Source organism: Phacochoerus africanus, chromosome 14 (assembly GCF_016906955.1).
Source record: "Phacochoerus africanus isolate WHEZ1 chromosome 14, ROS_Pafr_v1, whole genome shotgun sequence".
Classification (NCBI taxonomy): Eukaryota; Metazoa; Chordata; class Mammalia; order Artiodactyla; family Suidae; genus Phacochoerus; species Phacochoerus africanus.
Genome location: NC_062557.1, coordinates 6398470 through 6423675, shown reverse-complemented (window position 1 = coordinate 6423675; position 25206 = coordinate 6398470). Strand labels below are relative to the sequence as shown.

Sequence of the window (25206 nt, the reverse complement as noted above, 5' to 3'; positions counted from 1 at the left end):
CTTCCCAGGCCTGCTGCCGAGAGGCGCCCCTGGAATGAGAGCGCTCGGAGGCAGCCTGCACATGGGATCGGGAGTACTTGTGAGAAGGGGGCTTTCTCTACCAGTAGTTACCAGTCGCCTCCCAAAGCCCTGAACTTAACAAAGGGAAGCCCTCCACCCTGCCCTCTGCATCCTCCTCCTGTGACTGCCAGTACGGCTTCGCTTCAGAGGAGCCGGGGGCTGTGACATGGGGGTGGTCCCATGAGTCACACGTGCCCGCCTCCCCCAGGGTGGGGCGTCCCACCGGAGCCAGCAGCAACCTGGACCCCATCGCGAGGTCAGGATCTGACCCTCAGAATCCACCGCCCACCCCTCCTGCTCCTCCAAAGGATCAGAGGGGAAGGTGTTGATGCCCCAACGCTTTCAAACCGGCAGTCTTGCCTCCAGGCTGGGGAGCATCCTGGGACTCTTTCTGCAGCAGCTCTTGCTCTGGTAGGAAACAAAGCCGGCCCTCAGCATCTCATTTTCCTGCACAGTGAGGAAGGGTCAGGGGCCGCCGGTGAAGTGGCAGGGGTGCATGGAAATGAGTTCCGTCCCAGAATTGCACTGTCCCGAGCATCTGGGAAGCAGGATGTCTGTCACTGTCCCCTTGAGTCAAGGACACTGCCAGACACTCTTGTTTTCCTTCCTCGTCCTCACTGTGCTTCCCAGCCTCATCCGTACCCCATGCCCTGGTGTCGCTGCCTCCTTAAGAGTGGCAGAGGGAAGCCTGGGGGTGGGAGCTCCCTGAGTTCTAAGCCTCCTCACTGCCTGCAGGAGCGGCCTCCGCTGCTTACAGGTGGACACGTGCTGCCAGGCACCAGCAGCCCAGCAGGCCCCGGCTGGGCAGAACCAGGCACGCAGATGGCCGAGCAGAGCTCATCCTGCCTGGAGCCCTGGCCGCAAACTGGCAGCACTGGGCGGGGGACCCTCGTAGGCTGCCTTGGGGCAGGACAAAGTCACTCTGGCTTGCTGTCCTGCCTTGAATGCAGGAGCTGTGAGATCCACCTCCAGGGCCTGGGTGACCCTGGAGAGAGGTGTAGCCAGCAGGTGCCTGATAGGTGACCTGCCACCCTCTGCCAGGCAGCCCTTGAAGAAGCAGGCTGTGTTTGGGGACTGTAGGCAGGGTTCTGCCTGTTGGACTCTCTTCCTAAAGGAGCATCTGGTTTGGGCTCGGTTAGCGCCTGAAGGGTCCCGGACCTTCACCGGGAGCCCTGGTTCTCTTTCTCTGGCAGGAGGCTGTGTTTTCTGATTGCGTCTGGGCTCAGTCTTACATGACAGTGCTTGCCTCTGCCATTAGCAACATTTCAAATAGCCAGCAACCCCAGCTTTAGACCAAATGGTCTCTTCCTAGAAAAGTACGATTCAAAGCAAAAACGTCCTTCGGGGGCGGGGGGGGGGGGGAGTGACTCCCCCACCCCCACCCCCACCCCGAGTGCAGCACCAAGTGGAGCCCTGCTGGCTCCTTCCTGCTGTGTTGTTTGCATCCATGTGGCCTGTTACCCGTTACTTCCTCGTCTCTGTTTGGTCCTCCCAGCCAAACAGTGAGATCCTTGGCATCTTCCCATTTCACAGCAGAGAACACTGAGACCTGGGGACTGTGACTGCGCCAGGGTCACTGAGCTGAGGCAGTGATGAGAGCCGGGATAGGAGGGGCGGGTCACGCCTGCTTGGAGCTTCCGTTTGCAGAGGTTGGGGTGACACTGCCCAGGGATGGCATCTGTTCAGCGATCCGTGTGCGCCCGACTGCCTGATTGACCCACTGTCTTCCTGCCGCCCCTCGGTCCTGGGCAGCCAGGCCGGCTTCTCCCTTTGCTCAAGCAGCACTGGAGCCCAGCACATCTTCCCAAGGATGTTTCCCATCCCTGCCGCCGTCTCGCTCTCTCTGTTTTTTCAGCAGCAGCCACGGGGCCCTGGGGCAGTGGCATCTGCTAATAAGTGGGTCACCGCTGCCATTGCTTGAATATTTATTCTTACCGATTCTGGGGCAGGAGGTGGCCTAGAGGCCTTCGGGACCAGCGAGGAGGGAAAGTTCGTGTGAAGCAACAAGTTTCAGCAGCAGCAGTGACGTCATGGGACCCGTGGGGGCACCTCCCGGGGGCACCAGCCCTGGAGCACAGCTCCAGTAGGTTACAGCATGAATGCTGCTCCTGGGTTTGCACAATGCGGGGAAGCCGAAGGGAGAGGGACACAGAGGGACGGGAAGGGTGGCCCCGGGGCGGGGTGACGGGCTGTCTTCCCGAAGGAGGCTAAAGCCGTGGCTCCATCCGAAGTTGGAGGGCAGGCCCTGTAGATGGACTGGGGGCAGTTTCCCTTCTCTGGGGACATCGCCCTCCGGCCTGACTCACCTGGGCTGGGACTCAGCCCAGCACCAAACCAGAGCCGAGGGGAGGGGAGGTCCCTGGTCCCCTGGAGCAGGGAGGGTGTTGCTTACGGGGTCTTACGGGGTCTTACAGGGTCTGGGACATCAAGGCGCCACCCTCACAGGATGGTGACTGCTTGGGGACCAGCCAGGGCTACCAGGAAACCCTTTCCTTTTCATTCCTTCCTTCCACCCCAGCACAGCTCCTCATTCCATTCCAGAGGCTCTGGGAAAGTCAGTGTGGCTTTGCCTGTGGGAAGATGCCCACCACGCTGGGCGTCCCTGCAGGTGCGGTGAGCAGAGTAGCCCTCCCAGGCCGGCCCACCCTGACCCGGCAGTGGTTTGCGGTTGTCCGCCAGCTCCTCTGAGCCCCCGGGAAGACCCTTGTCACAGGGTGTACCCCCCAAGTGCCGAACCTCTGCTTTCACGATCCCTCGTCTCTAGGGAGAATTTCTGCCCCACACCCCAAAACTGCGTTACCCTCTCCCCAGACAGGCGCTGACACTGAGCGAATTCTAACTTCAAACAGTGGCCGGCGCTCAGATAGAAATGAGTGACTTTAAAGGATTGGCTTGTCTCTTCTTTTTCAAGGAAATCAATAACACAGGGACAGGGCTGCGTTTTTCTTTCTTTTTTTCCTAGGGAGCTGTCTCTGTGTCTCATCCAGAGAATGGCTTCTTGTGTTTTGCTGTGCTCTCTATCCCCCCAGCCCCAGCCCTTTCTAAATGAAATTCAGATTACGCTGTCACTCACTCCACTGCTGTGGCTTGACTCTCGAGTTCCTGCCAAGGGGCCCCACCAGCCCACCTGTCACCCCCTGCTGCCACTGGTGTCTGGGCACAGCCTCCCGTCTGTCCTCCGGTGCCAGCCCAGCTGCTGCCCAGTGTTGCTCTGGACCAGCCCTCACCTTTCACAGGTAGCACCTGGGTAGCACCTCGCTGGACCACAGTGACCCCTCCCCACCCCTTCCTGGCCCCCACGCCTCTGGATGTTTGGCCTGAGCTTCCTGCAGCTCAGTGAGAGGATCGCTGTTTTTATTTTTAATGCGGCTCCCAGGGACGTGAGTTCTGTCCGCCGGCGTTAAGCTTGTCATCCATCACGCCCCACGCCCTGCCTCTGCCATGGCTGATTCCTGACACACCAGCTTATAGGACAGAGCTGGCTTCCCTGGGCCACCCACTCCCGGCTCCCAGGAGAGATCCGGGGTAACAGGACTCAGGGTCACAAGACAGTCCCCGCCCCCAGCCTCAGAAACTGCTCTTTGGGTGAGCAGGGGTCCTCTGGCCTTGACTCTGTTCCAGCCCCTGAGCAGGTGACCTGCCCACACCCCCTTCTCTCAATGGTGGCTTGGCTGTCACCAGGTCTCTGTCCCCATCTCTGCCTCTGGAAAGGAATGAGTACAGCCTCACAAATAGGACTTGCCCAAGGCCAGGCGCCTTTTACCCCCAGGCACGAGGGAAGCCGTCAGCCTGGCTTGTCTGGTTTCTTGTCCTTTCTCCCTGCCCCCACCCTCCAGTTCACCCAGGGCAGAGCACTGAGCTGGGAAGTCGTCTGTGCCCGGTAAGCGGGCCACCCCTGCCGGATGTCACATGAAAATCCCAGCCTATGGAACAAACCCGGGTGTGATTACTTGTTCCAAACCGGTTTGTTGCTTTACAGAAGGACTCGCTGCGGGTTCCTCTTCAGCGCTCAGTTTCCCTAGTGTGTTTAAAACTTTAGTCTGTGAAAATTCGGCATTTATAAATAGAACTTTTAGAAGCTCATCTCTTGGGAAAAGGGAGTCCATGCGGAGACAGGCTGACGGGGTGTTGGCGTGGACATCACACACACACCACACACACACACACACACACACACACACCCCACAGCCCTAAGCTAGAGAAGCTTCGTGGCACTTGTTAAGTGTACATGCACAGGCCAGTTTGGTTGGGAAGCTTCCAAATAGGTCTCCGTGGGGAGCGTTCATCCCTGCCGAGGGCCTTCTGCCCTGTGCTCTTGCAGGACCATTTTTATCCACGCTTCACACTGGTCCCAGGCAGACCCTGAGCTTGAGGCTTCTTTATTTGTACACAGCGCGATCGGGGGTGAAAAGCTGGTGCCCTTTGCCTCACGAGCTCCCCTGCCTGCTCCTGGCCACAGACCTGTGTGTGTGTGTGTGTGTGTGTGTGTGTGTGTGTGTGTGTGTTCAGTCAGTCCCCTCAAGAAGCTGCTCCAGGCCAACTCCCACGGCGCCGCAGCCGCTCTGCTTCCAGACCTCCCACTTCTGGGCAAAGGGCTAAAAATGACTTCGTTCCTTAAGGAAATGTCCGGTTGTTGATTTCAGATCCCCCGTCCCTTTTGGTTTTTTCCTTCATTTCCCAAAAAGTCCGGAAAAACAATTGTAGTGTAGGAAATGCAGCAGCCTCCCAGTTGTTTTAAGAGTCACATGGAGCGTTCTCAAATGTTTTGTGCTCACAAGAATGAAAACTCCATAGGCCAAACCACACTTCTTCTCCCGCTTTGGTCTCTCTGCTGCTTTCTTTCCGTAGATGAATCCATGGGGCTTGCAACAGCCCTGCTGACTCTCAGGAGGCTGTGCTACTCCCTCAATGATGCTTACTCTCCGTTGCAGGGTGTTTTTTATAAGCAGAATCCGCTGTCTTTCTGAATAGCACCCCAGGGCCCTGGCAGTACGTGTTTAATTAAATAAAGCGCTCATTCTGAAGTACAGCTGTGCTCCTCCGGTGGCTGGTGCCCCAGCCAGCGGCGCTGGCCCTGCAAACAGCGCAGAGAATAAAAGTACCTGCAGGCCCGGTCCCCAGCCTGCAGGCCAGCCCGCAGGAGAAAGCCGGAGCCAAAGGACCCCAAAGGGCTTGCAGCCGGCAGAGAAGTGTCTGGAACGCGGGCGTGATTAGGCAGAGCTGAACAATTAGGGTGCATATTAATGATGACACCTGATTAATTTGCTCGAGCTCAGGCTGTCTCGTGGATGAGCCAAGAGTAGACGCAGGTACATTTTGATAAGCCTTCGGGTGCAAAGGGAGGTGCCGCGCGCCGAGGGCATTGCTCAGCGGATGCTGTGTGAAGCCGGAAGAGAGGGTCACAGGGCACAGCAGGGCTTGTGGAGTCAGGCTGCAGAAGAACCGTAGCCTGAGATTGAGACGTTCTCAGGACACCTTACCACGAAGGGGGGGAGACGGTCGGGCTGAGGGGGTTGCTGACCAGGGCTAGACGCCACCCGCCCCCCCAACCCACAGTCTGTAACAGCCCAGCAGTTCTGGCAGCGTCCTCTTCACCACTGTAAGGGGGCTGTGCTCCAACCAAGGGGGGTACCCGCCTCCAGGAACGCTGCCCAGCCTTCTGCACCGCCCCCCCCAAGTCAGGCACGAAGGCCTCAGCTGGGTCCCAGAGCTTGGTTCCAAGACCACTGACACTTATTAAGAATATAGATTCCCGAGCCTCCCCGCCCCCCCCCCCCAGCCCAATGTTACAGCAGCCAAGCAAGTTCTGAGGAGGATTCTGTGTACTCTCCCCATTGAGAAAGTCCGCTGGCCGAGGCCCTGTCACAGTGGTAAGTGGCCTCCCAGAGAGAGACCCACTTCCCCAGCCCGCCGAGCCTCCTCCAGAGGAAGGACTGGGGCAGGCGGGCCTCCAGCCTGGCCTCACCAGTAACAGACTGAAGCTGGTGCCTCGGGCGCTTCAGTGCAGACAGGCAACAGCCCCACTCCCGCTCTGATCAGACCGGGTCCAGGCTCTGAATGTCCCCGAGAGACAAGGGGCTCCAGCCACATCCCTTTGTCAGAGGCTGCCTCGCTACCTGTGGCCGACAGACAGGCCCCTCCTGGGATGGACCCTGGATGGGCTCATGGCTCCCTCTTGGAGGAAGAGGCCTCTGTCTCTGATCCACTGGGGAGGAAGCTGGGATAGTTAGCGTGATTTCTTACCCCCGACCCGACAGAGCTCGTTAATCAGCCCGCTTGACTTGTCGGCTCCCCTCGGTCCCCCCTCCAAGGTTACTCAGCACTGGCCGAGAATCCCGCTCCTTGTTCCGTCTATTTGGAGGTCGGACGTCAGCAGGGAAGGGGTGGAGCCAGCGGCCTGTGTCCGCTCCCCGCAGGGCTCCCGTGTCTGGGCACCTGACCCCCACTCCCCGCAGCTCCCCCTCCCGAGAAGAGCGGGATGAGGAGGGGAGACGCCTGAGCATCTGCAGTGATCATCTGGCGCCTCGCCTGGAGCATCCTCAGGCAGTTGAGGTGACAGGGTGAGGGCTCTGCCTCCCAGTCTCCCCGGGGTGGGGTCACCAGAAGCCAGCAGATGCCAGCAGATTCCTGGAGGCGCCAATAGCCCTGCAAGACCATGAGGTTCGCGCACCAGCCATCATCCAAAATGCCCGAGCAGCTTACTTAACAGAATCGGGTGGTTCGGGGGTCTGGGTGCTTTTCTCCCAAGGAGCCCACCCCTGTCCCTCACGTCCTCTTGTTCTAAGGACTTGACCCCTAGCCTGGCCCCGCCAGCTGCCCCCCAGCCCCTGGATCACAGGGCCAGCTTCCCCAGCTTCCTCATGCCTTCCTCATGCCTCAAGCAGCCGGTACTTCGCCCAGCCCAGCCCCTCCAGGCACAGCCCCGGGGGGAGAGACGCCACGTTCGCACCCTCTCCCCATCCTGACCCTCTCCCCTTCCTGACGTCCAGTGTAAAGGGACCAGGATACAGAGACAGTTGACTCTCTTTGGGCAGACTTCAGTGGCTGAAAAAGAGGGAAGCAGGGAACCAAGCCTGTGGTGCCTGAGAAGTTTTCATGCATGTGTCTGTTCACTGAGCCTGAGGAGAGCAAGGAGAGAGGTGCTGCTCCCTTCTGGAACTTTCAGGAACCTTCCCCTACAAGTCGTCGCCTACCTTCCCCTACAAGACCTGTTTTCTTGTTGCTGTAGCTTCTGTGGCGCCTAGGCATGCACCATCCTGGCCAGAGCTCCCCCAGGGCTCCCTGCCAGGGCCTGGGACGGCATTTGTACCGTGGCCGGCTGGGTGGGGACACCCCGGCCAGGCCTTCTCTCCTCTGGCCCCCAGGACCCACAGTTCAAACCTTTAAAGTCCCTTTCAAGTCTCACCCTGTTAGAGCAGAGGAATCCTGCCCAGGGGACCCCGAGGAGCACCTTGGAACCCGCGTGCCGGGGGAGCTTGTCCACGGAGGGTTGGCTGTCATCACAGCCCCGGTGCACAGCCCAGGCCAGTGCCCCAAGGTCATGAGGCTTTTCTCTTTCTGACGTTTCCTTCCTTCAGCCTGGCTTCAGGTAATTCTGACTGCCGTTTCCCTGCTTAAAACCCTGTAACTCCTCTCCGTAAGGCAGTGTCTAAACTCCTTCACGGGACATGGTCTGCTCTACTCTCCTTCTGGAACTTTCTCTCACCCCACCAGCCCACCCTTGCTGACTGCCATCCTCTGAAGACACTGGGCACTTTCCACAGCTCTGTGCCCTTCACAGAGACAGGCACTCACTGGTTCCAGACCAAGCTCAGCCCACCCCCAGCGCCCCGTGGCCTTAATGGCATCTTATCGGGGGTCAGTTCCTTGGGCTTGCTGTGAGCCCCTCAGGGTCTCCTTTCAGCTGAGAGCCTATGAGGGGCCACACACAGGGGGGTTGCTCCCTGAGTATCTGAAGGGACGAGACCCCCTCGGGTGGGCGGGCACGGGTGCGAGGCTCCCCATCACCCCTCAGCCAGCTGGCACCCAGGGCTCACCGCAGCTGGCAGCCACCACTCCAGCCAGAAAACCTCCCCGTCCAGCTGGCCCCTCCTTTCCCAGAGGCAGGGGGGCCGGGACAGAAGCTGCCCCTCAGCAAGGGCTTAGGGACCCCAGTCTTTGGGGACCAAAGACAGAGGAGAGCAGTCAGAAGCTGGCCAGGAGCCAGGAGGTCAAGGATGGCTTGCCACTCATCTCTCTGCCTCCCCTCGGCACCTGGATGGTGGCCAGGGTAGTATTAGAACAGGTGCCAGCTCCAGAGGCAGAGCCCCCGGCTTCCGCCTGCTTTGCCCACTTCCCCCTCCTCACACACACGTCCCTCCCAGCTCCCTATCATGTTCCTAAAGCCACCCGGTTGAAGATCAAGCCCGTCGGTCTTTTCACCCGGGCGTGTGGGTGGGACCCCTTCTCTCTCTTTCACGCTTAGGAGGAGCCAGGCTCCTTTATAAACCCCGACGGCTTATAATCATTCATTGAGCGAGTGCCTGTGTAGGTTTTCCACAATATTAATCTTTTCCCCCAAAACCACAAGGGTTGCAGCCCTGGCATCAAATCCTTGGAACTCTGCCCACCACCGGTACCATCTGGCTTCTCAGCTGAGGAAGAGACACCACAGGCACGCAGCCTTGTCTGCAGTTGCGGGGTGAGGGGCAGCAGCCGTGCCCCCCGCAGCCCCCAGAGCCAGCCTTGAAGGGGCATCGGGGGGCCTGGATAGACTCTCTAGGGCACAATCAAGGGAGGTGGTCAGATGCCCCAGAGAGGGAAGGAGCCTTTATGGGGCCAGCCCGAGCTCTGAGCTCTACTGTGTCTGGGTTGTTATGCGCTCCTGGACACGGTCATTAATCCCCCTCAAGCCCAGTTTTTTCAGGTGGAGACAATAACCCATTTGGAGGGTGTCGGGGTTGGAAAGCAGCTTTAGACAGAAGATGCTGTCGTGTCTGAGCACTGAGCAGGTGCTCTGTGATGTTGGCTTTGCCTGTTCCCTGAGCCTCCCCCGAGGCAGAGCCTCCTCTGGGTGCTGGGGGTCTCCTGGGGGGCGTCAGGAGGCGGGGGAAGGCTCTGGGCCTAAGGGAGGGCAGCCTGTTCAGGGGCAGAGCTCTCTCCTCCCTGCCAACAGCAGCCCCTCAGAACTGGGGGCTTGCAGACGCTGTGGGCGACGATGCCTGTGCCATGTGGGTGGGGCTCCTGATGCCACAGTGGAGGCTGGGAGGAGACGGCGATGCGATGGCAGGAACAGCTGCCTGGGAGCCACAGCATGTATTCTGGAAAGACACAGGCTCCCTCCAGCAGCGGTCACAGCCCCTGAACCGTCTCCCTGGGGCCCACACCCAGGCCACTCTGTGCTGGAGGCGCCTCCCGTGGGTCGTGACGTTTCACTCCCTCCCAGGGAGCTCCTTCTCCCACCGTCTTTAGATCCGAGCTAGGAGTTGCCTGGTGGTGCAGTGAGTTAAGGATCTGGTGTTGCCACTGCTGGGGCTTGGGTTGCTGCTGTGGTACAGGTTCGATCCCTGGCCCAGGAACTTCCACATGCCTCAGGGGCAGCCAGAAAACAAAAAACAAAACCAAAAACTGAGTTAAGTAGATGGGCTCCTAGGGAAGACAGTAGACATTTGGGGTGAGTTTCCAACCTTTCGTTTTCACGCCCTGAGTTAGGGAAGAGACGTGCCTCTTTTTTTTTTTTTTTTTTGGCTTCCCAGAGCAAAACCCTAAAGTTGCATACAAACCTCAGGTCCCTAAGTAAGGATTGTCTGTTTCATCTGAACAGGGTGGAGGATGGCTTAGAAGGGGGCTGAGAAAAAGAAGTCATTTGAGTTCTTTCCCAGGTCTCGTCTGTTTCCAGCCGCCTTCAGAAACAGGGAAGCAGCAGGTTTTGACGCAGGGATCTGGGGATGTTTTCAGCTGTCAGACCTGCAAGGCGGCCTCTCAGTCAGCGTGTTTGGGGAGCGTCAGAGGAGCCTGAGACTGGCCCGCCGCTGCCCGGTTGTCTCTGGGTGACAGCGCTGAGATCGGCATCACCCAGGAGCCTTGAGAGGTGAGGAGCGATGCCCCGGGGCCCAGACTGGCCTGTGCTCAGCCCTCCCATCGCAGAGCTGGCTGGACAGCCCCTCGGCCCTTCTCCTCCAGGCCACCTCCTTCCCAGCCCCAGACCGACCGTACTCGCCTCCTCGGGAGGCGGCTCTCTGGGCTTAGCCGGAGCCACGTGTGTGTGCGCAGACAGGAGCAGCCAGCCTTCCATGGTTTCTCCCAGAAATCATTCTCCTGGGCTCCCCAGGATCAGAGACAAAGGACATTTTCACCAGCACTTTAGCGGAGGCTGTGTAGGCGTCCCCTCCTGGCCACTCTGCCTGGATGGTATCCCGGAGTTGCAGCCTCTTCTTGGGCCTGGGAACAAGTGTTTTCTCCTGGCAGGCTCTGGAGCTCCTGCCTGGGGAGCTGGTCTCTTGCCTCTGTTCTGTAGCTCAGTGGCTACTTGAGAACTCCCTGGGGGATCTTTAACTTTCAGCTCTTTATTGCTGTTGCCTGGGGCTCAGTGTCCTCTTCTCCAGGCCGGGCATCTCCCAGCAGCACACACTTGCCTGATGGAGGTTCCCAGGCAAGGGGTCAAATCAGAGCTGTAACCGCTGGCACAGGCCAGCAACACCAGATCCAAACCACGCCTGCAACCTGCACCACAGCTCACGGCAATGTGGGATCCTTAACCCGCTGAGTGAGGCCAGGGTTCGAACCCACAACCTCACGGATACTAGTCAAATTCGTTTCCACCGCGCCACAGTGGGAACTCCAACACACACCTGCCTTTTGGTGAGAGCTACAGATACTGTAGGTCTCTGCGCTCGCTTGCTCGCTCAGAATGGGGCTGAATTGTTTGACGTGAGCAGCCTGGGTTTTCTGCTGAAGGACGTCATGAGAGAGTAGCTGGGTTCATAGCGTCGGCTTCTGGGCTTCAGCAGCATGTGCCTCTCGAGACTCTTTCCACTTTTATCTTCAGCATCTCTTGCATCTTCAGTCTTTCCGTCCGTTCAGCAAGCATCTCTCAAGTACCTTCTAGATGGCGTTTGGGGAAGGTGGGGAGGGGCCCAGGGATGCTCAGACATGGTGACCAAGCAGCACGATCTGGGAGGGTGGCGGTCAGACAGAGCTCTGCTGCAGGGGTGCAGGTGCCAGAGAGGCGTCCCGGCACCATCTGTCTCCATTACTCATCCTCCAGCAGGTAAACAAACATATTTGAGGGCTCAGTGGCTAAAGGTTGGCAGCATCCCCATCGTGGCTGGGTTGGTTGGTCGCCTGAAGCCCAGCAGCCTGTCCTGGCAGGAGGCCCCTCTCCCAGGACAAGGCTCCCCCCGCCCTCGCCCTCGGGGCCAGCCTCTCCCCGCCCATCCTCTGCCCTGTGGGGGAGGGTCGTCCCTTCTGAAACCTCCGTTCTCCGTTTCCTGAGGAAGTGCCGCTTCTCCTGCCAGATTTGAGCGACCTCTTCTAGGTGGCACATGCCTCTCAGAGGGTTTTGGCACATAAGCTGTGACGATGGCTCCCCAGGGTTGGTACCCAAGCTGCCAGCGCAGCTGCAGCCCAGCCCCCGTTCTCGTTCCCTCGCCATCATCCTCTGCATGACAACCCTTCCTGTTTAGGTGGGAAGAACTTGGACTCCCCCACGGGTGTTTGGAGCATGAACTTGGGCGGGGGAAACTGAGGTCCAGTGAGAAGAGTACTGACCTAACATTCTTCGGTCGGAGGGCCTCACTTGGCTTCAGTTCTTTCTAGTTCTCCCACCTGGGATGTTTGGAAGACAGGTGGGGCGTGCTGGGCCTTGCTAGGGTGACACGGCCATGGCTCGTGGTCATGGAATACCTCTGTGCCCACGTCATTTGCTTTGGGAAGTTCATGAACACTTGGCTAAGTAACATCAGGACACAGACCCCGCGCTGGGAGGCCTCTGGTCCCTCCCCTGTATCAGAGACAAGGCGTTGACCCCCCCCCCCCCCCCCGCCTCAGACCTCACCTTCTTTCCGTGGCTGACTCACCAGACGTTGTCATTCAGGCTGGGGAAACACAAACTCCCAAACCAAACCGTTCACAGCCACCTGAGAAATAAAAATAGAATCCTTGAGTGTTTCTTCACTGCATGTCAAGGACGCCTTGAAAGTTCAGTTCCCGTTTAGGGGTGGGTTCATGCTGAGCTGCCATTAATCCCAATTAACTTTTAACCCCTGGCACCCAACAAAGACAGCCCTGTAGTCGGGGCATCTGTCTCCTTTATCACTTGAAATAACCTCCAGGAGCGGCCCAGAGCGCTCGGCCGTGCCGTGGACGTGTTGCCGTATCTGCCTGCTGGGCACCGCGTAGTCAGCCCTGAAAAGTCCCTGAGTGTTTAGGTAGATCAGGCAGCATGTGGCCATCCAGCATCCCAAGATTTGATGCTTCATCCCCCCTGCTGAAGTAGCGGGGACATCTGAGTACCCTCCCCCCACCCGCCCAGTCCTGGGACAAGACCCCAAGTGATCTGCTGGCCTTTTGTGTTGAAACTCCAGGAGCCAACCACTGGAGCCACGAGAAAGCTACTGGTACCCGCCTCTTGTCTCTCAGAAGCTCCACCTCACCGCACCAGGGGAGCCACAGACAAACCGCAAAGACCCCATTTTTAGAGGGAACTCAGTAGATAAGAAGGCGCTCCGAGAGCTGGCCATCCAGCCCATTGTCCCTCTCCTGCCTGGGAACAAGGGGACACCACAGAAGCATGGCTTTGGTGTCCTGAGGGCACTGCCAGCTTCCTTGACCATTTGGCCTTTGTCCTGCCAGATGCCACCGGTTCACGCGCATCCAGGTCAGGGTCGGCCAGCTGTTCTGCTTCGCTGTTTTCTCAGGGTCACTTGTTGCAGGAGGTAATCGGTGTGTCGCTCTCTGTCCCGTGGAGTTGCGTATGGCCACTTAGTGCATCACTCTCTCCTGTTGTCCCTTTTCTCCAAGAACAGCGCATCCTCCATCTCCCCACCCCGCCCCTGCCCTTCTTTGAGGGGAGCGAGACGGACGTATGGGTGGCGTTGAATTTCACTGAAGTTTAAGTTCCGATTAGAAGCTGCGGTCCACCCCGTGCCTTCCCAGCGGGAGAAAAGATGACAGCGCCCAGCGTCGGGGGCTTTCCTTTTGTTTGATAGGAGAGCTGGTGGGTGGCCCTGCATGGCTGTTTGGGAGCCACGAATCCACTGTCTCTCAGGAGTGGGAAGAGCGGCTCCTTTGAAAACCTTTAGCTTCTTGTGGTTTATTCTCAGACATCGCCCCTTCCTTGTTGGGGGTCCTGGGAGTGCTGCCGAGGACCTGGGCTGGTCAGACAAGCCTTTCCCCTTCATCGGGGGTGGGTGTCACTGTCCCCTGGAACCAGCCGCACACGCAGCAACGCCCTCTCCACACGCTCTTTCTCAGTCGAAGCATGTGGATTTCACAACTGTTTGGGGAAGAGAGTATTTTCCCTGACAAGTGAACTGCTTTCAGGCAGGACGGGTGACCGCCAGCTCAGATGCCACGTGGTGAAGGGTGTGAGGCAAGTCAGCAGGACTAGGGGGGCTTCTTCCCGCCCCAAGGAGTAATCCCTCCTCCACCAAATTCTGCGTATTCTGCACACGCGTCCTGCGCATCCCAGGCGTGCCTCGAGATGCGGTCCTTGGCGTCCCGGTGCTTACACTCTGCCGGGGGCACAAAGCCAGCCTATCAACAGGAGGCGACACAGAACCTACGAGAATTAAGTAATGGGGTGCCGACCGTGGGCTTGGTGATTCCGTCAAAAGCCCCCAGAGAGGATTAAAACATGTGGAGAAACTTGTGGGGGAGCCTGGCCCTTGAGCGGGGCTTGAAAGGTGCTGGGCATGAGGAAGGTGGAGGGGGACATTCTGTGCCAGCAGGAGGAATCACGAGGGTGACGGGTGAGAATTAGCTTGATGCAGGGAGAGGAGGTGTTGGGGGAACAGCCTAACACAGGATGCAGGGTGTGCATCACAGCAGGCAGAGGGACGGGGTCCAGACACTTCTGGTCCCCTCTGCCGCTTTCTTACCCTGTCACCCAACCTCTCCAGTCCCTCTGCCCCCTCATCAGTAAAAGGAGGCATTGTCCCTTGTCTGGTGACCTCACGGGTGGCTGTGAGCGTGACATGACACCATGTCCTGTGTGTGTGAGCAGTTTGTGAAGTGGCGGGACCTGCAGCCCCGGGGTGACATCAGGCCCCCCATGGTGGCAGGTGGTTGGTGAGGGAGCAGCAGCTGGGGAGCCGGGGCTGAGGCTGCCGTGAGAGATGCTCAGGCAGAAGGCGGAGCCCGGAGACTTTGCGGCCCATTACTCGGGCGTTTGATTGGGGATTTGCATCAAACTCAAATGTTCATTGTGTTTCTCTGACCAGAGGTATTCGGGGACGGGGCGACAGGCATCAAGCTGCTTCACCTCCGTGCCCCGAAGCTGACACACTTCCGCTTTCCCACTTTGCACCATTGAGCAGAGGACACAGCACACGGCCGATTCTGGGCTCATCTTGGGTGTGAAGTGAGGCGGAGCTGCACTGGGGTCGCTCCTCTCCCAGGGCAGCGGGCCGTGGGCTTAAAACTCCAGAAGATGGAAACAGGCAGCTCAGCCTCAGCACCTGTGAGCAGAGAGCTCCCGATTGAAGCCCTGTTCTCTGGAGCAGTATAGCACGTGTCACACTCTCCCATCCCAGAGGTGGGCTGGCTATTTCCCACGGGGAAAGCGGGTCCCCCAGTGCCAGCTCAGGTCTCAGCGAAGCCTCCGTCCTGTCTGGGGAAGCTCCTGTCCCGGGCTCAGCCCACACAGGCCTTCCCGAGTCTCAGATGCTGACTCTTGCCTCCCGTGGGCAGGGAGCTGCTGGTCAGTTCAGGACTGTCTTGATCACTGTCCTTGGGTCTCACTTCTGGCAGAGGCTGGAGAAATGGGGCTCCTGTGTGCACGTTCCGCCCAGGCCCGTGGGGGGCGCTGTGCCGAGCGCTGCCGGAAGGCAGATTTGCAGGAGCTGCAGCCACTGCCCCCAGGGCTGAGGGCGTGGGGATTCAGCAGACCAGGGCGAAGGGGCAGGCTTTTGAGTGAGGCTTTGACCCCCAGAAATGGCATGATGAGCTTGCTGAGCAAAGGCCCAGCAGCAGGAAGGCGCTGGGCACAGTGGGGGCTCACACAACCCAGGGCTGCTGGACCGGAGGTTCGGGGCTGGTGTCTTCAGAGATGAAATCGAGAAAGGTGGCTGGAACCAGATCCCGAGGCCACTGGACTTTGTCCTCTGTGAACCGGGGAGCCCTTGTGCGTTAAACAAGAGCAGGTGGTTAGGACTGACTGTGGGGAGGTGACACTGACGCGAGCTGGCTCTGGGCCCGGGAGGGAGAGGGACAAAGGGTTCAGGACAGTTGCCCGGTCCTGAGCGCCCCCCTCCCACCCCGCCCAGTTCTTTGCCCACCTGATTTCTCTTACTTTACCTATTGAGCGGCTGGGTCCGCTCCCCGCCTGCCCCTCTGGCTCCGGGTTAGGAACCTTGCCCTTTCCCCTCCAGGACTGCCAGAAACATTCCTGTGGTTTTAAGCCCCCAAGTTCCAGCAGCCACAGGACATCAGCACAAAGAGTGAGGAGGGGGTCAGAGGTTGTTGGACGTTTGCAGTGGGAGCAGCTGGAGGTGGCCGGGGGTGGCCGGAGCGCCGGAGGTGAGGCAGCTGTGTTGAGTTCTAGACGCCTGTTGAATTTGGGGTGCCACCAGGGCGCTGTGAGAGCCGTGGTCAAGTGTTGCTGCCTGTGCCTGGGGGCCTGAGCTGCCTCCTGCCCAGCAGGACTTGCAGGGTTGCCCTGGGGCCTTCTGTGCACATCTGAGCTCCCCAGCCCGGGAGAGAGAGACACACACGGGAGTAGCCTCACTTGCACCCTCCCAGGTCTGTCTCACACTTGCTCCCAGGGACCAGTTTGAAGGTTTCATTAGAAACCAAAGAATTTTCCTCCCTTCCTCCCTCCCTTCTTCCTTCCTTTAAAGAGACATATTTGGCTGCAGCCGTTGGTGTCCAGCCTCCTGTAATGAGCCAGGCTCGGAGAGTCCTTGAACAGAGACGGAGCCTGAACTGATCAATGGCATTTGGGGGTTGGGAAGCAGCTCAGAAGCCAGCTAATTTATAATGTCATCCTGGCTGGACAAGAGGACCCAGGAGGACAGGCTGTCTCTTGGCTTTTCATTTCTTCTTTTTGTAAAAGGAAAGGGAAGACAGAAGGTGCCACGCTTGGCTGTTCAGCGTGCAGAGATGAGCTCTGTCCCCGCTGGACCATCGGGACGCTAGGCCCATCTCTTCCCGAGACCTCGCCGCCGCGCCCGCATCCGCCGCCCTTTCCCACCGCGGACGCCGAGTCTGGCCCACACGCATTTGCAGAGGACACCTGTTCCTTAATGAGCCCCAGCTTGTGCTGCGACTTGGTCTCGGCTGCTCGTGCTGCGAGCTCTGCCCCGCAAGAGGGCTGCTGCCCTCCTGAGCCATAAAAAAAGAAAGTGCATCCAGCCCTGGCTGTCACCCCGTTGACTGAATCTTCCAAAAGAGCCCTTGACCGCCAGTCCCCGCCCTGGGGACAAACCCGCCGCCCTGGAACTGATCTGAGAGTGCCCAGCGGGGGTGGCCCCTCGTCCTCGGCCCTAGACTCTCGCTCCCCACCTCTCAGCCGGCACATCGTGTACACTTCAGACTCGACCCCGGGAGGTGTGTCCGTGTGCTTGGTCCCTTTAAATGAGGGGTGCTCTCAGGGAGGCCCCCTCCTTCAGGGTCGTGTACAGCAGGGTCTCCTGTGTAATAGGCCCGTGATAAACATCTGCCGAGGGGGAGGATGAACGTGGGTTCGGCATCTAAGAAAGCGCGTGCAGGCCCTGTGCAGCCCGCAGAGGTCCCCACCTGCCTTTGGGGCTGGTTCTGCCATCCCATTGTTTCTTCACATTGGAACCTTCTAAAACCCAGTCTCTAGGCTTCCAAGATGAGTTCTGAACCCCCCCCCCTTAAGCCGCCCCCAAGAAAACATCTAGCACCCACAGCTGGAGCCCTGCGTTTTCAGCAGGAGGCATCAGAGGTCAAAGGTGAAACACCCCAAGACCTGGCCTCGGTGCCCCATGGTCCAGTCGTGAGCAGGCCAGTGCTGTTGGGGAGCATTTGTGGCAAGCGGCTCTGCACGTCTTTCTCTTTCATGTGACAAGTCCCTCTCCCAGCCTTCAAAAGAGAGATTCATCAGTGGAAAGCTTCCCTGAAGGGGTAATTTTCCTAAAGGACTTGCTGGTGGTGCCGCATACAGACAGACTCGCCCAGCCAAGAGCTGGTGATCCACACCTCACCGTGTCCCCGGGCTGGAGGGGGACGGCAAGGGCCGGCCGGGGGGTCCCTTTCCTCTGCCCCCCACCCCGCCGCCTGATGGAAACTGGAAACGGCTTCTGGTAGAGCAGAAGCAGGCTGTTTGCAGGCGCCCAGGAGAAAGCTCAGAAGTCTCCCAGCCCTGGTGACTGCCAGGGGGCCTCACCCTCCCCAGCTAATTAGAGCCTTTCCTTAAGGGGCACTTTAGTCCTTCCTGTCATTCATTCTCACAGTGATAATGGACTTGAATAAGAGGTCACAGCCTCTCCCACATCCTGCCCTCCTTGCAGGGTGGGGAGGGGAGAGACGCCAGGCTGAGCAGCTGGGATGTATTCACCCAGCTCACAGGGCCAGACGCCCCAAAGCGGGCCCCACTCCCCACCCTCGGGCTTCCAGCCGGCTGCCGCATCTCTGCTGAGTGTCATGAGCATGAACGTGACAAAATGGCACAGTGTAAAGGTTAATGAGGTCTGCTGCCTCCACTGCTTCTGAGCAGACTGGAAATGGTACCATCCTGGTAACACCAGCCTGCAGCTCTTAACCCCTCTGCTCCCCGAGCAGCCGGTGGGTGCACCGCCACAGTGCCATCACCCTCCACTTCCTGCACACATTTCCCACAGGCCGCTTCTCTAAGGCAGGGCTTGGGTCCCCTTTCTTGCCCCAGAGAGGAAGAACTGTGGGGGCGCCCGCAGCCCCACTCCCCTGGCCGGGCTCCCACCCCCCACGCCTGTCTGCTCCCCTCCTTGGGGATGTTTCTCTGCGGGCTTCACCCTGGAAGCCGCTGGCTCTGGTTCTCCAGGCTTCTCCCCGTCCCCGCAGCCCCACGCTTTGCTGATTAACGCTGGCCTGATTACTCCCATCCTCCGGGCCCTTCAGGACGGTGTCCTCTCCGCGGGGCTGTGTCGTCAGGCCCTTGCCTCCGCATCGTCCCTGTGTCCTTTCTCCCCAGTAAACCGTGAGGGCCCGGGATGCGCCTGGGGTTTGCTGGCGCTCGTCTTCCGCCCCCTCACTGGCGCCCACCCCCAGTCAGGGCTTCTTGCTGAAAAGGGAAGCAGGAGGGGCTGTGTCACCCGGATCAGCCGGGAAGGTGGTCCCAGGACAGGAAGTAGGAGAGAAGCACGGCTCTGGGCTTGAATTCCACCCCAGGCCCTGGGGACTCGCCCACCCGGTGATGCTTTCTGACCCCAGGGAGCACATCTGGGTTAGGACCTGCCCTGGCCGTGGGTGGCGGCTGTGTGAACAGTGTGCCTTCCACCCTCCACATGCGGCTGCACACACACATACACACAACACACTCATGGCGTGTCCCCACACACATGGTGTGCCCTGCGAGTGCGCGCGCGCACACACACACGCGCGTGCAGTGTGCCACCTGCAGCTGGGACTCTGCGCCCCTTACTCTCGTTTCCATCACCCAGGCTGTCTTCACTCTGCTCCTGGGACCCTTCACCTTCTTCGACGTCCAGAAGACCAAGTACCTGCAGATCCTGACGTCGCTGATGAGGTGGATCGGTGAGTCTGAGAGTCTGCCCTCCTCCCCGGCCGGGTCCTCAGCCCTTCCTGAGCCGCCCACGTGGGCTCACGGCCAGGCCCGAACACCCCGAGGGCTCCCGTGGACTCCTGAGGGCACCGCGGAGGCAGGGCTCTGGGTCTTTTTACGGGTGCGGAAATTTAGTACCGAATAAGATAAATCAAACCTTAATGGGGGCCGATGCGGGACTCAGCCTGAAACCTCTGACCCCGGCTCTGCTGGGTCCCCACCAGCTCACAAGCTGGTGGTGGGGCGCCGGGCTCCAGGAGGCCTGGCTCGGGCTTGGCCCCCTCAGGGCAGGACAGCAACTTGCTCCTCATTCTCATGGGTGCGCCATGCCACACAACCAGAAAACCCCTCGGGCCGTGGCTGCCCCCTCTGCGTCCCCAGCCACCTGGGCGTGAGAAGACCCCCCCGTCTATAGCAGCTTCTAGGTGTCTGACGCCCTGCTGAGCCAGAGCGCCACTGTCCTCAGGGGAGCTTGGGGGTCTCCTCATATCAGGTTTGCGGTCAGTGGCTTGTTCACTTCCGACCCCATCCTGCCCCCCCCACCACCACCCCAGAGACCCGGGCTGCTGACCCCTCCCTGGACCCATGACCAGAGGGTGTACAGTCGCTGCCGCCTCCACCAGCAGCTGCTCTGGGGTCAGTTGCACACTTGTTTTGGTCTAAAAGCAAAGATGCCCTTTCTGTCCTGTTGACGGGCCTCGCAGAGGGGGTCTGCCCAACCTCCGGGGCCCCACCTGCCTGTCAGCACACAGGTCCCTGAGGAACCCGAGGCTGGAGGCCTCCTCCCTGACCCTCGTCCCCTCCTCCCATTGCCGCTGCATCTCCCTGATCAGGACCCTGGGTGCACGTCACTCCCCTTCCGGTGCCAGCACTTGGCACTGGATCATGACAAGCTCAGGACGGTTTCTGAGCCAGACGGATCTCTGGCAGTTCTGGCACCTTCGGTCCCCTGGATCCCCTCACCCCAGGATTCCAAAATCCTAGCGTAAGGAGCCACTGCGTCCCAGGAGTCCTGGTGCGTCTCTGTTTAGAAAGTGCCGGGTCACCCAGGCCAACCCTCCCCCCTGCAGGAGCAGGCACTGCAGCTCCTGGAGAATGGGGCGGGTTCCAGCCCAGGAGCCTGTGACAGGCAGCTGCTGCTCCGCCCCGAGGGGACGTTGAAGAGGGCCTTGTCTTGAGCCAGACTCGCTAGCCTGTGACTTCTTCCCACTCTTGGTCCTTCCTGCAAGGAAACGGGAGCAGGACCGAGCTGTCTGGGGTGTGAGCTTTGAGGCCCCTGCAGCTCAGTGAGCCTGCCCTTCACCATCCAGACGAGACCAGGGAGCCGGGGGAGCCCCTGTGGTGCTTTTCCCAAATGTCATTCGCAGGCTCCAGAGCCCTGAAGCTCTGGGTTAAACTCACACGACCACCTGGGGAAGAAATGCAAACCCATTACTTAGAGCTGAGGCTCGCGCTAGCCCCAGGGTAAGAAGGGAGCCTGCCTGGGGGCCAGGAGGGATTGTGTCCAAAAACTGAGACCCGAATTGCTGGCCATCAGTCTTCTCCCTGTCCGCCTGTTTAGGATGCCTTTAAAGCCCCAGTGACCTTCAGAAAGGAAGGTTTTCTGTGCAGAATTTGGAGGACGCCATTCCCCCTCCTTGCTTCCCTGGGCAAACTCTGTGCCCCCAGCCCCTCTGCTCCCTGAAATTGGGTCCCAAAGGTCTGGCCCCTGCCCGGCTCGGGATTGGCTGTCCTTGACCTGCTGCATCAGTGGTGGAGGGGGCTCCTTCAGCGCCGGTTCCGGTCCCTTGCCGTCGCCAGGAGGGCAGGAGCAGGGTGGGGAGACGTGGACGCCCCCGCTGGCTTCCCCTTCAGCCCGCGAGGAACAGGCGCCCGGATAATGACAGTTAAAGGCTTCGGTGGCACCCGGCCGTTTACATGACCTCGAGCCTTCTCTGTCTGGCCAGCGATGCCTTTGCTAAAGGGGAGAAGATTGAAAGAGGGCGAGGCGGCAGCTGTCGGCACACAGCACAGGACACCAGGCGCCCCCAGGCTCAGGGCAGACCCAGCTGCCACCTGCAGAGGCGGCGGCTCTGAGCTCCTGTCACAGGCAGGGCCCCGCCGGGTCCCCAGACACCGAGCAGCCCCTGCCCCTCCCCTTCTGCTCCTGGAGTCCTCCTCTTCCTCCAGAGCCCAGGCTCACGGAGTGGAACCGGCAGCTCAGCTGCTTTAGAAAATCGGCGGCTCTGTCCCTCGGTGCCAGCCGCCCAGCCCCCAGCAACCCCATTCTGTCCCTGCTTCTCCCAGCCAGACCCCCCCCCCCCACCTTCCCCCCAGGAGGGGACTGCAGGGGCCTCCCCCGGTCTCCCACCCTGTGGTTCCCAGGCCCTCAGAGGCAGCCCCTTGCAGTGCGGCAGAGCGAGGGTGGCCATGGCCTTGAGAGAAGGCACAAGGTGAGGCCAGCCTGTGAAGGTCATCCACGCGGCACACCGTGTTCGGTGGTGACACCGCTGTCCCTGCACGTCGTCCCCTACCTGTGTCCTCCCTCTGCTCTGAGACATAATCAAACGGCAGTAACCTCTCCTCGAACCTCCTCCCTGAGCACGGCTGTGGGTGACAGCACAGGCTGTTGTTTTTGTCCACAAGACACTCGGGCCTCTGGGCTGGAAGAGTGAACCCCTCTCTGACACCGGGCCCTCTCAAGCGAAAGACAAGTCGCCCAGTGAAACAAACTCTCTAACGTGTAGTCGAGCCTGGGGTCCAATTCCCAGCAGGGGGATTGAAGTGGCCCCGGCGTTTTTCCCTTCGTAGATCTGGTGGAAAGCGTTTCCCTGGTCCTGACCCCAGGCAGCGGGGTGACATCAGGAAGAGGGATAGGGAGCGGAGATGGGGGAGTCGGGGAGCCTCCCGGCACCACGAGAGGCTGCCCCGCCCAGGGGGCATCCCAGGGGGGACTCTCCTCTGTCCCACGCAGACCCCAGGTGATCTTTCTAGAACTTCCCCAAAGGCAGTGAGCACCAGGCCCCCATTTGTCCTCCCAAGTCCGCGCCAAGTTGTCGGTCTGTAATGAGCTCCCTGTCACTTTGCTGTGAGCAGCAGCTGTGCGGCCTGACCCCTCCCTCTCGCTCAGCCGGCCTCTTCCCACCGCCCAGATTAGGGCCCAGACTGTCCAAGAGAGCCGGGCGGGGGGCTCAGGGTGGCAGGAAGCTGGCTTGGGTTCTAGGAAGACAAAAGGGAAGAATGAGCACCAAAGGGACCGGAAAATCATAAATAAATGTGCTGAGCCGGAAACTTTCTTGTGCTTAATTAGGAATTTGTTCTGCCATCTGTTGAAATGGGGCCGGGGCGGCCCACAGGAACCCCACCTCGAGCAGGGCCCCTGGGCTCCAGCCGAGCTGAGACGCCTCTAGGCCGCTTCCTCCAGGGCTTTCACCGAGCCTTCCGGCCAGAAGCCCCTCATGCTGCGGGATGGGACTTAAGGGTTGGGGGCCTTTGCAGGTAGCCACTTGTCCAGGAAAATGTCCAAATGTGTCTGCCAAGTGCCAGTGCTGCTTCGTTTCTCTTGCTGCTCAGATAAGTTCTGGGGGATCAGGATGCTCGGTCTGGGAGACCCGGTTGGCAAATGCCCCTGATTTCGTGTGCGCCAGGGCGGGCCTGGGCTAGGCCTCTGAGCACATGGCTCCGACCCCAGGGACCACACCTGCAGGTCGGTTGGTGTCCGCTGCCTGTGCGCGTGATGGGCCAGGCTCCCTGTCGGGCAGTAACAGAGGCCAGAGGATAAAGTGGGACCACGTGGGAAGTGCTGTCAGCCCAGCATTCAGATGTCAGCCCCACACACAGCCCCGCCATCGTCACCTCCCCCTGCCATCGCCATGTCCCGGGAGCACCCTCAGAATGAACCTCCCTTGGGGCTGGCCAGCAGATCAGGGACATGGTCCACGCTGCCTCCAGAAAGATCTGTGTCGCTGGGGGCCCCCTGGTGAGATCTTGGAGGGCTGCCCCCCTCCCTGCACCCCCCCGCCCCCGGCCTCCACCGCCACCGCTTCAAGGAAGCTTGAGCCCAAGGGAAATGAAACTCAGGCCCACCTCACAGAGGCCAGGCTGCCTCCTCCTAGCTCCCGGCTCTCACTGTCAGCTGTCCGTCACTAGGGACACAGCAACGACGGTGCCATCCTTCATGTCCCCAGGCCCAGCAGCTGCGGCTTCCAGAGCCTGAGCCCTGACCCACCTGGGCCCGCCCCCCCCCCCCCCCTGTGGAGCTGTCAGGCTGGAAGGCGGCAGCATCACCCCCATCACTCACGCCCCCAGCAGACCCCTTCTGCCTGGGGACAGCTGGCCCGGCTCCGGGCGCCCCAGTTGGGGTTCTTTCAAATCCAACTCTTCCTAATACAGGCAGCTCCGGCGCGGCAGCCCTCGGTCTGGACTGTAGGTCTGGGCTGTCGGGACCCACAGGGCTGCCTTCCCCCGATTGTGTATTCAGAGCAGTCTCTGTGCTCCCCTCAAAGTGGGTCAGGCGCCATCCACCCCAACCGTCTGCGGATGAACTCGAGCCTGCCTCCTGCCTCGTGAAGTTTCTCAGCCCCGCTCTCCCCACCTCCCCCTGGCGGGTGCCCCAGATTTGTCTTCCAGGCCGAGCCAGCAGGGAGAGGTGGGACCCGGGGGTGGCAGCGCATGTGGCAGAAGGTCCCCAGGAGGAGACCATCCACCTGGGAACAAAAGGGCTCTGGTTTTACCTGTCCCTGGAATCGTGTGCGGCCACGTGGCCGACGCCCCCGCAGATCCCTGACTGTTCTCAGCCCAGTGTCTCCACGTGGGCCCGCTCTGATCTGCCACCACCAGCAGCCTGGGGTCTTCTACGTCTGGGCCATCTGTTGCCCGCATCCTGTTGCTCAACATGCCAGCTTGGTGTTTGAATTCCTTTACAGCCGCTTGCTGCTGTCCCCCCTCACTCAACTGGTGCTTCTGGAAGGACCCCAGCCCCAGCCTCGCCCTGTGCCCCGCCGCTGGCAGCCCCGTGCTCCCGAGCCTTTGCTGCGGCCCCGCCCTCTCTCTGGGCCACTGTCCAGGGCTCTCCTGGGCCCTTAAGTGTCCAGCTTTGCCCGTTATGCAGCCAGCACGGGGAATCAGGAAAACCTTTTTATGTGTGTTTCCTCTTGGTCTTAATTTTATTCTTGGCTCTCTAAAAGTTCGCTGCAGACACGGAGGTCAGAGGAAAGGAGAGAAACCCCAGGGTTCTGTCTTAAGGCTCTTAGGGTAGCATGGACACTTAATTAAAGTTTGCAGAAGGGCCAGCCACCTGTCACCAAATGACCCCTTTCATCAGCTGCCAGACTGACCTGAGAGCTCTGCTTGGCCTCGAGCAAAGGCCGTGACTCTCCCCACCGTGCCTTCCCTCTGGGTGGCCTTTGTTGTAAGCACCTCTGCTCTGCATGTGACCCAGCCATCAGGACTCCTGCTCTGCCAGGAGGTGGGCAGGCCGCTGGCCGGACCCGGGCAAGGGAAGGGAGGATGAGGCCCAGGCGGGCAAGGTGGCTGATAGACAATGGTTCCCAGCGTCCCTCTGCACAGAACTGGGTTGGGCCTCACACGAGCCAGGGCAGATGCCTGCCACGCAGCCAGGTCAGGTGGCCACAGCTGTTGGCAGAGCTAATGTGGCTCAGGGCAACCCTGGAGCTCCGGCGTTGACCTTCAGACCAGGGCAACCCAGTCCTTGTCCTAGTACCGCCTCTCCTCTTTCTCGCCTTCCTGGTTTCTCTGCATCCAGCCACTGCTCACCAGCTGTCTTGGCTCAGGCTCCTGTAATAAGACCACGGGCTGGTGGGTTAAACAGCAGAAATTTCTTTGCTCAGTTCTGGAGGCACAAAGCCCAAGACCACAGTGCTGTGAGGGTTCTGGGGAGGTCTCTCCTCAGCTTGTCAATGATCCCTCCTCACCGTGTCCTCACACGGCGTTGCCTCTGTGTGTGCAGAGAGAGAGTGTGCTGCCGTGCTTCTCATAAGATCGCCTGGCCCAGGGAGTTCCCTTGTGGCACAGCAGAAATGAACCTGACTAGTATCCAAGAGGATGCAGGTTCAATCCCTGGCCTCGCTCAGTGGCTTAAGGATTTGGGGTTGCCGTGAGCTGTGGTGTAGGTCACGAACACAGCTCAGATCCCACGTTGCTGTGGCTGTGGTGTAGGCCACCACCTGTAGCTCCAATTCAACCCCTACCCTGGGAACTTCCATACACCGTACCTGTGGCCCTAA

General features: G+C 59.9%; 1 protein-coding gene across 3 annotated transcripts in view; it reads left to right on the top strand.

Moving 5' to 3' along the window:
* Positions 1-25206, top strand: part of TMEM104 (transmembrane protein 104) — a 54150-nt gene that overhangs the window by 19587 nt on the left and 9357 nt on the right. For all 3 annotated transcript variants that reach the window (XM_047757609.1, XM_047757608.1, XM_047757607.1), the window contains exon 9: positions 18861-18954. In XM_047757609.1, the coding sequence (XP_047613565.1) occupies positions 18861-18954 (94 nt within the window). The remainder of the gene's footprint in view (positions 1-18860; positions 18955-25206) is intronic.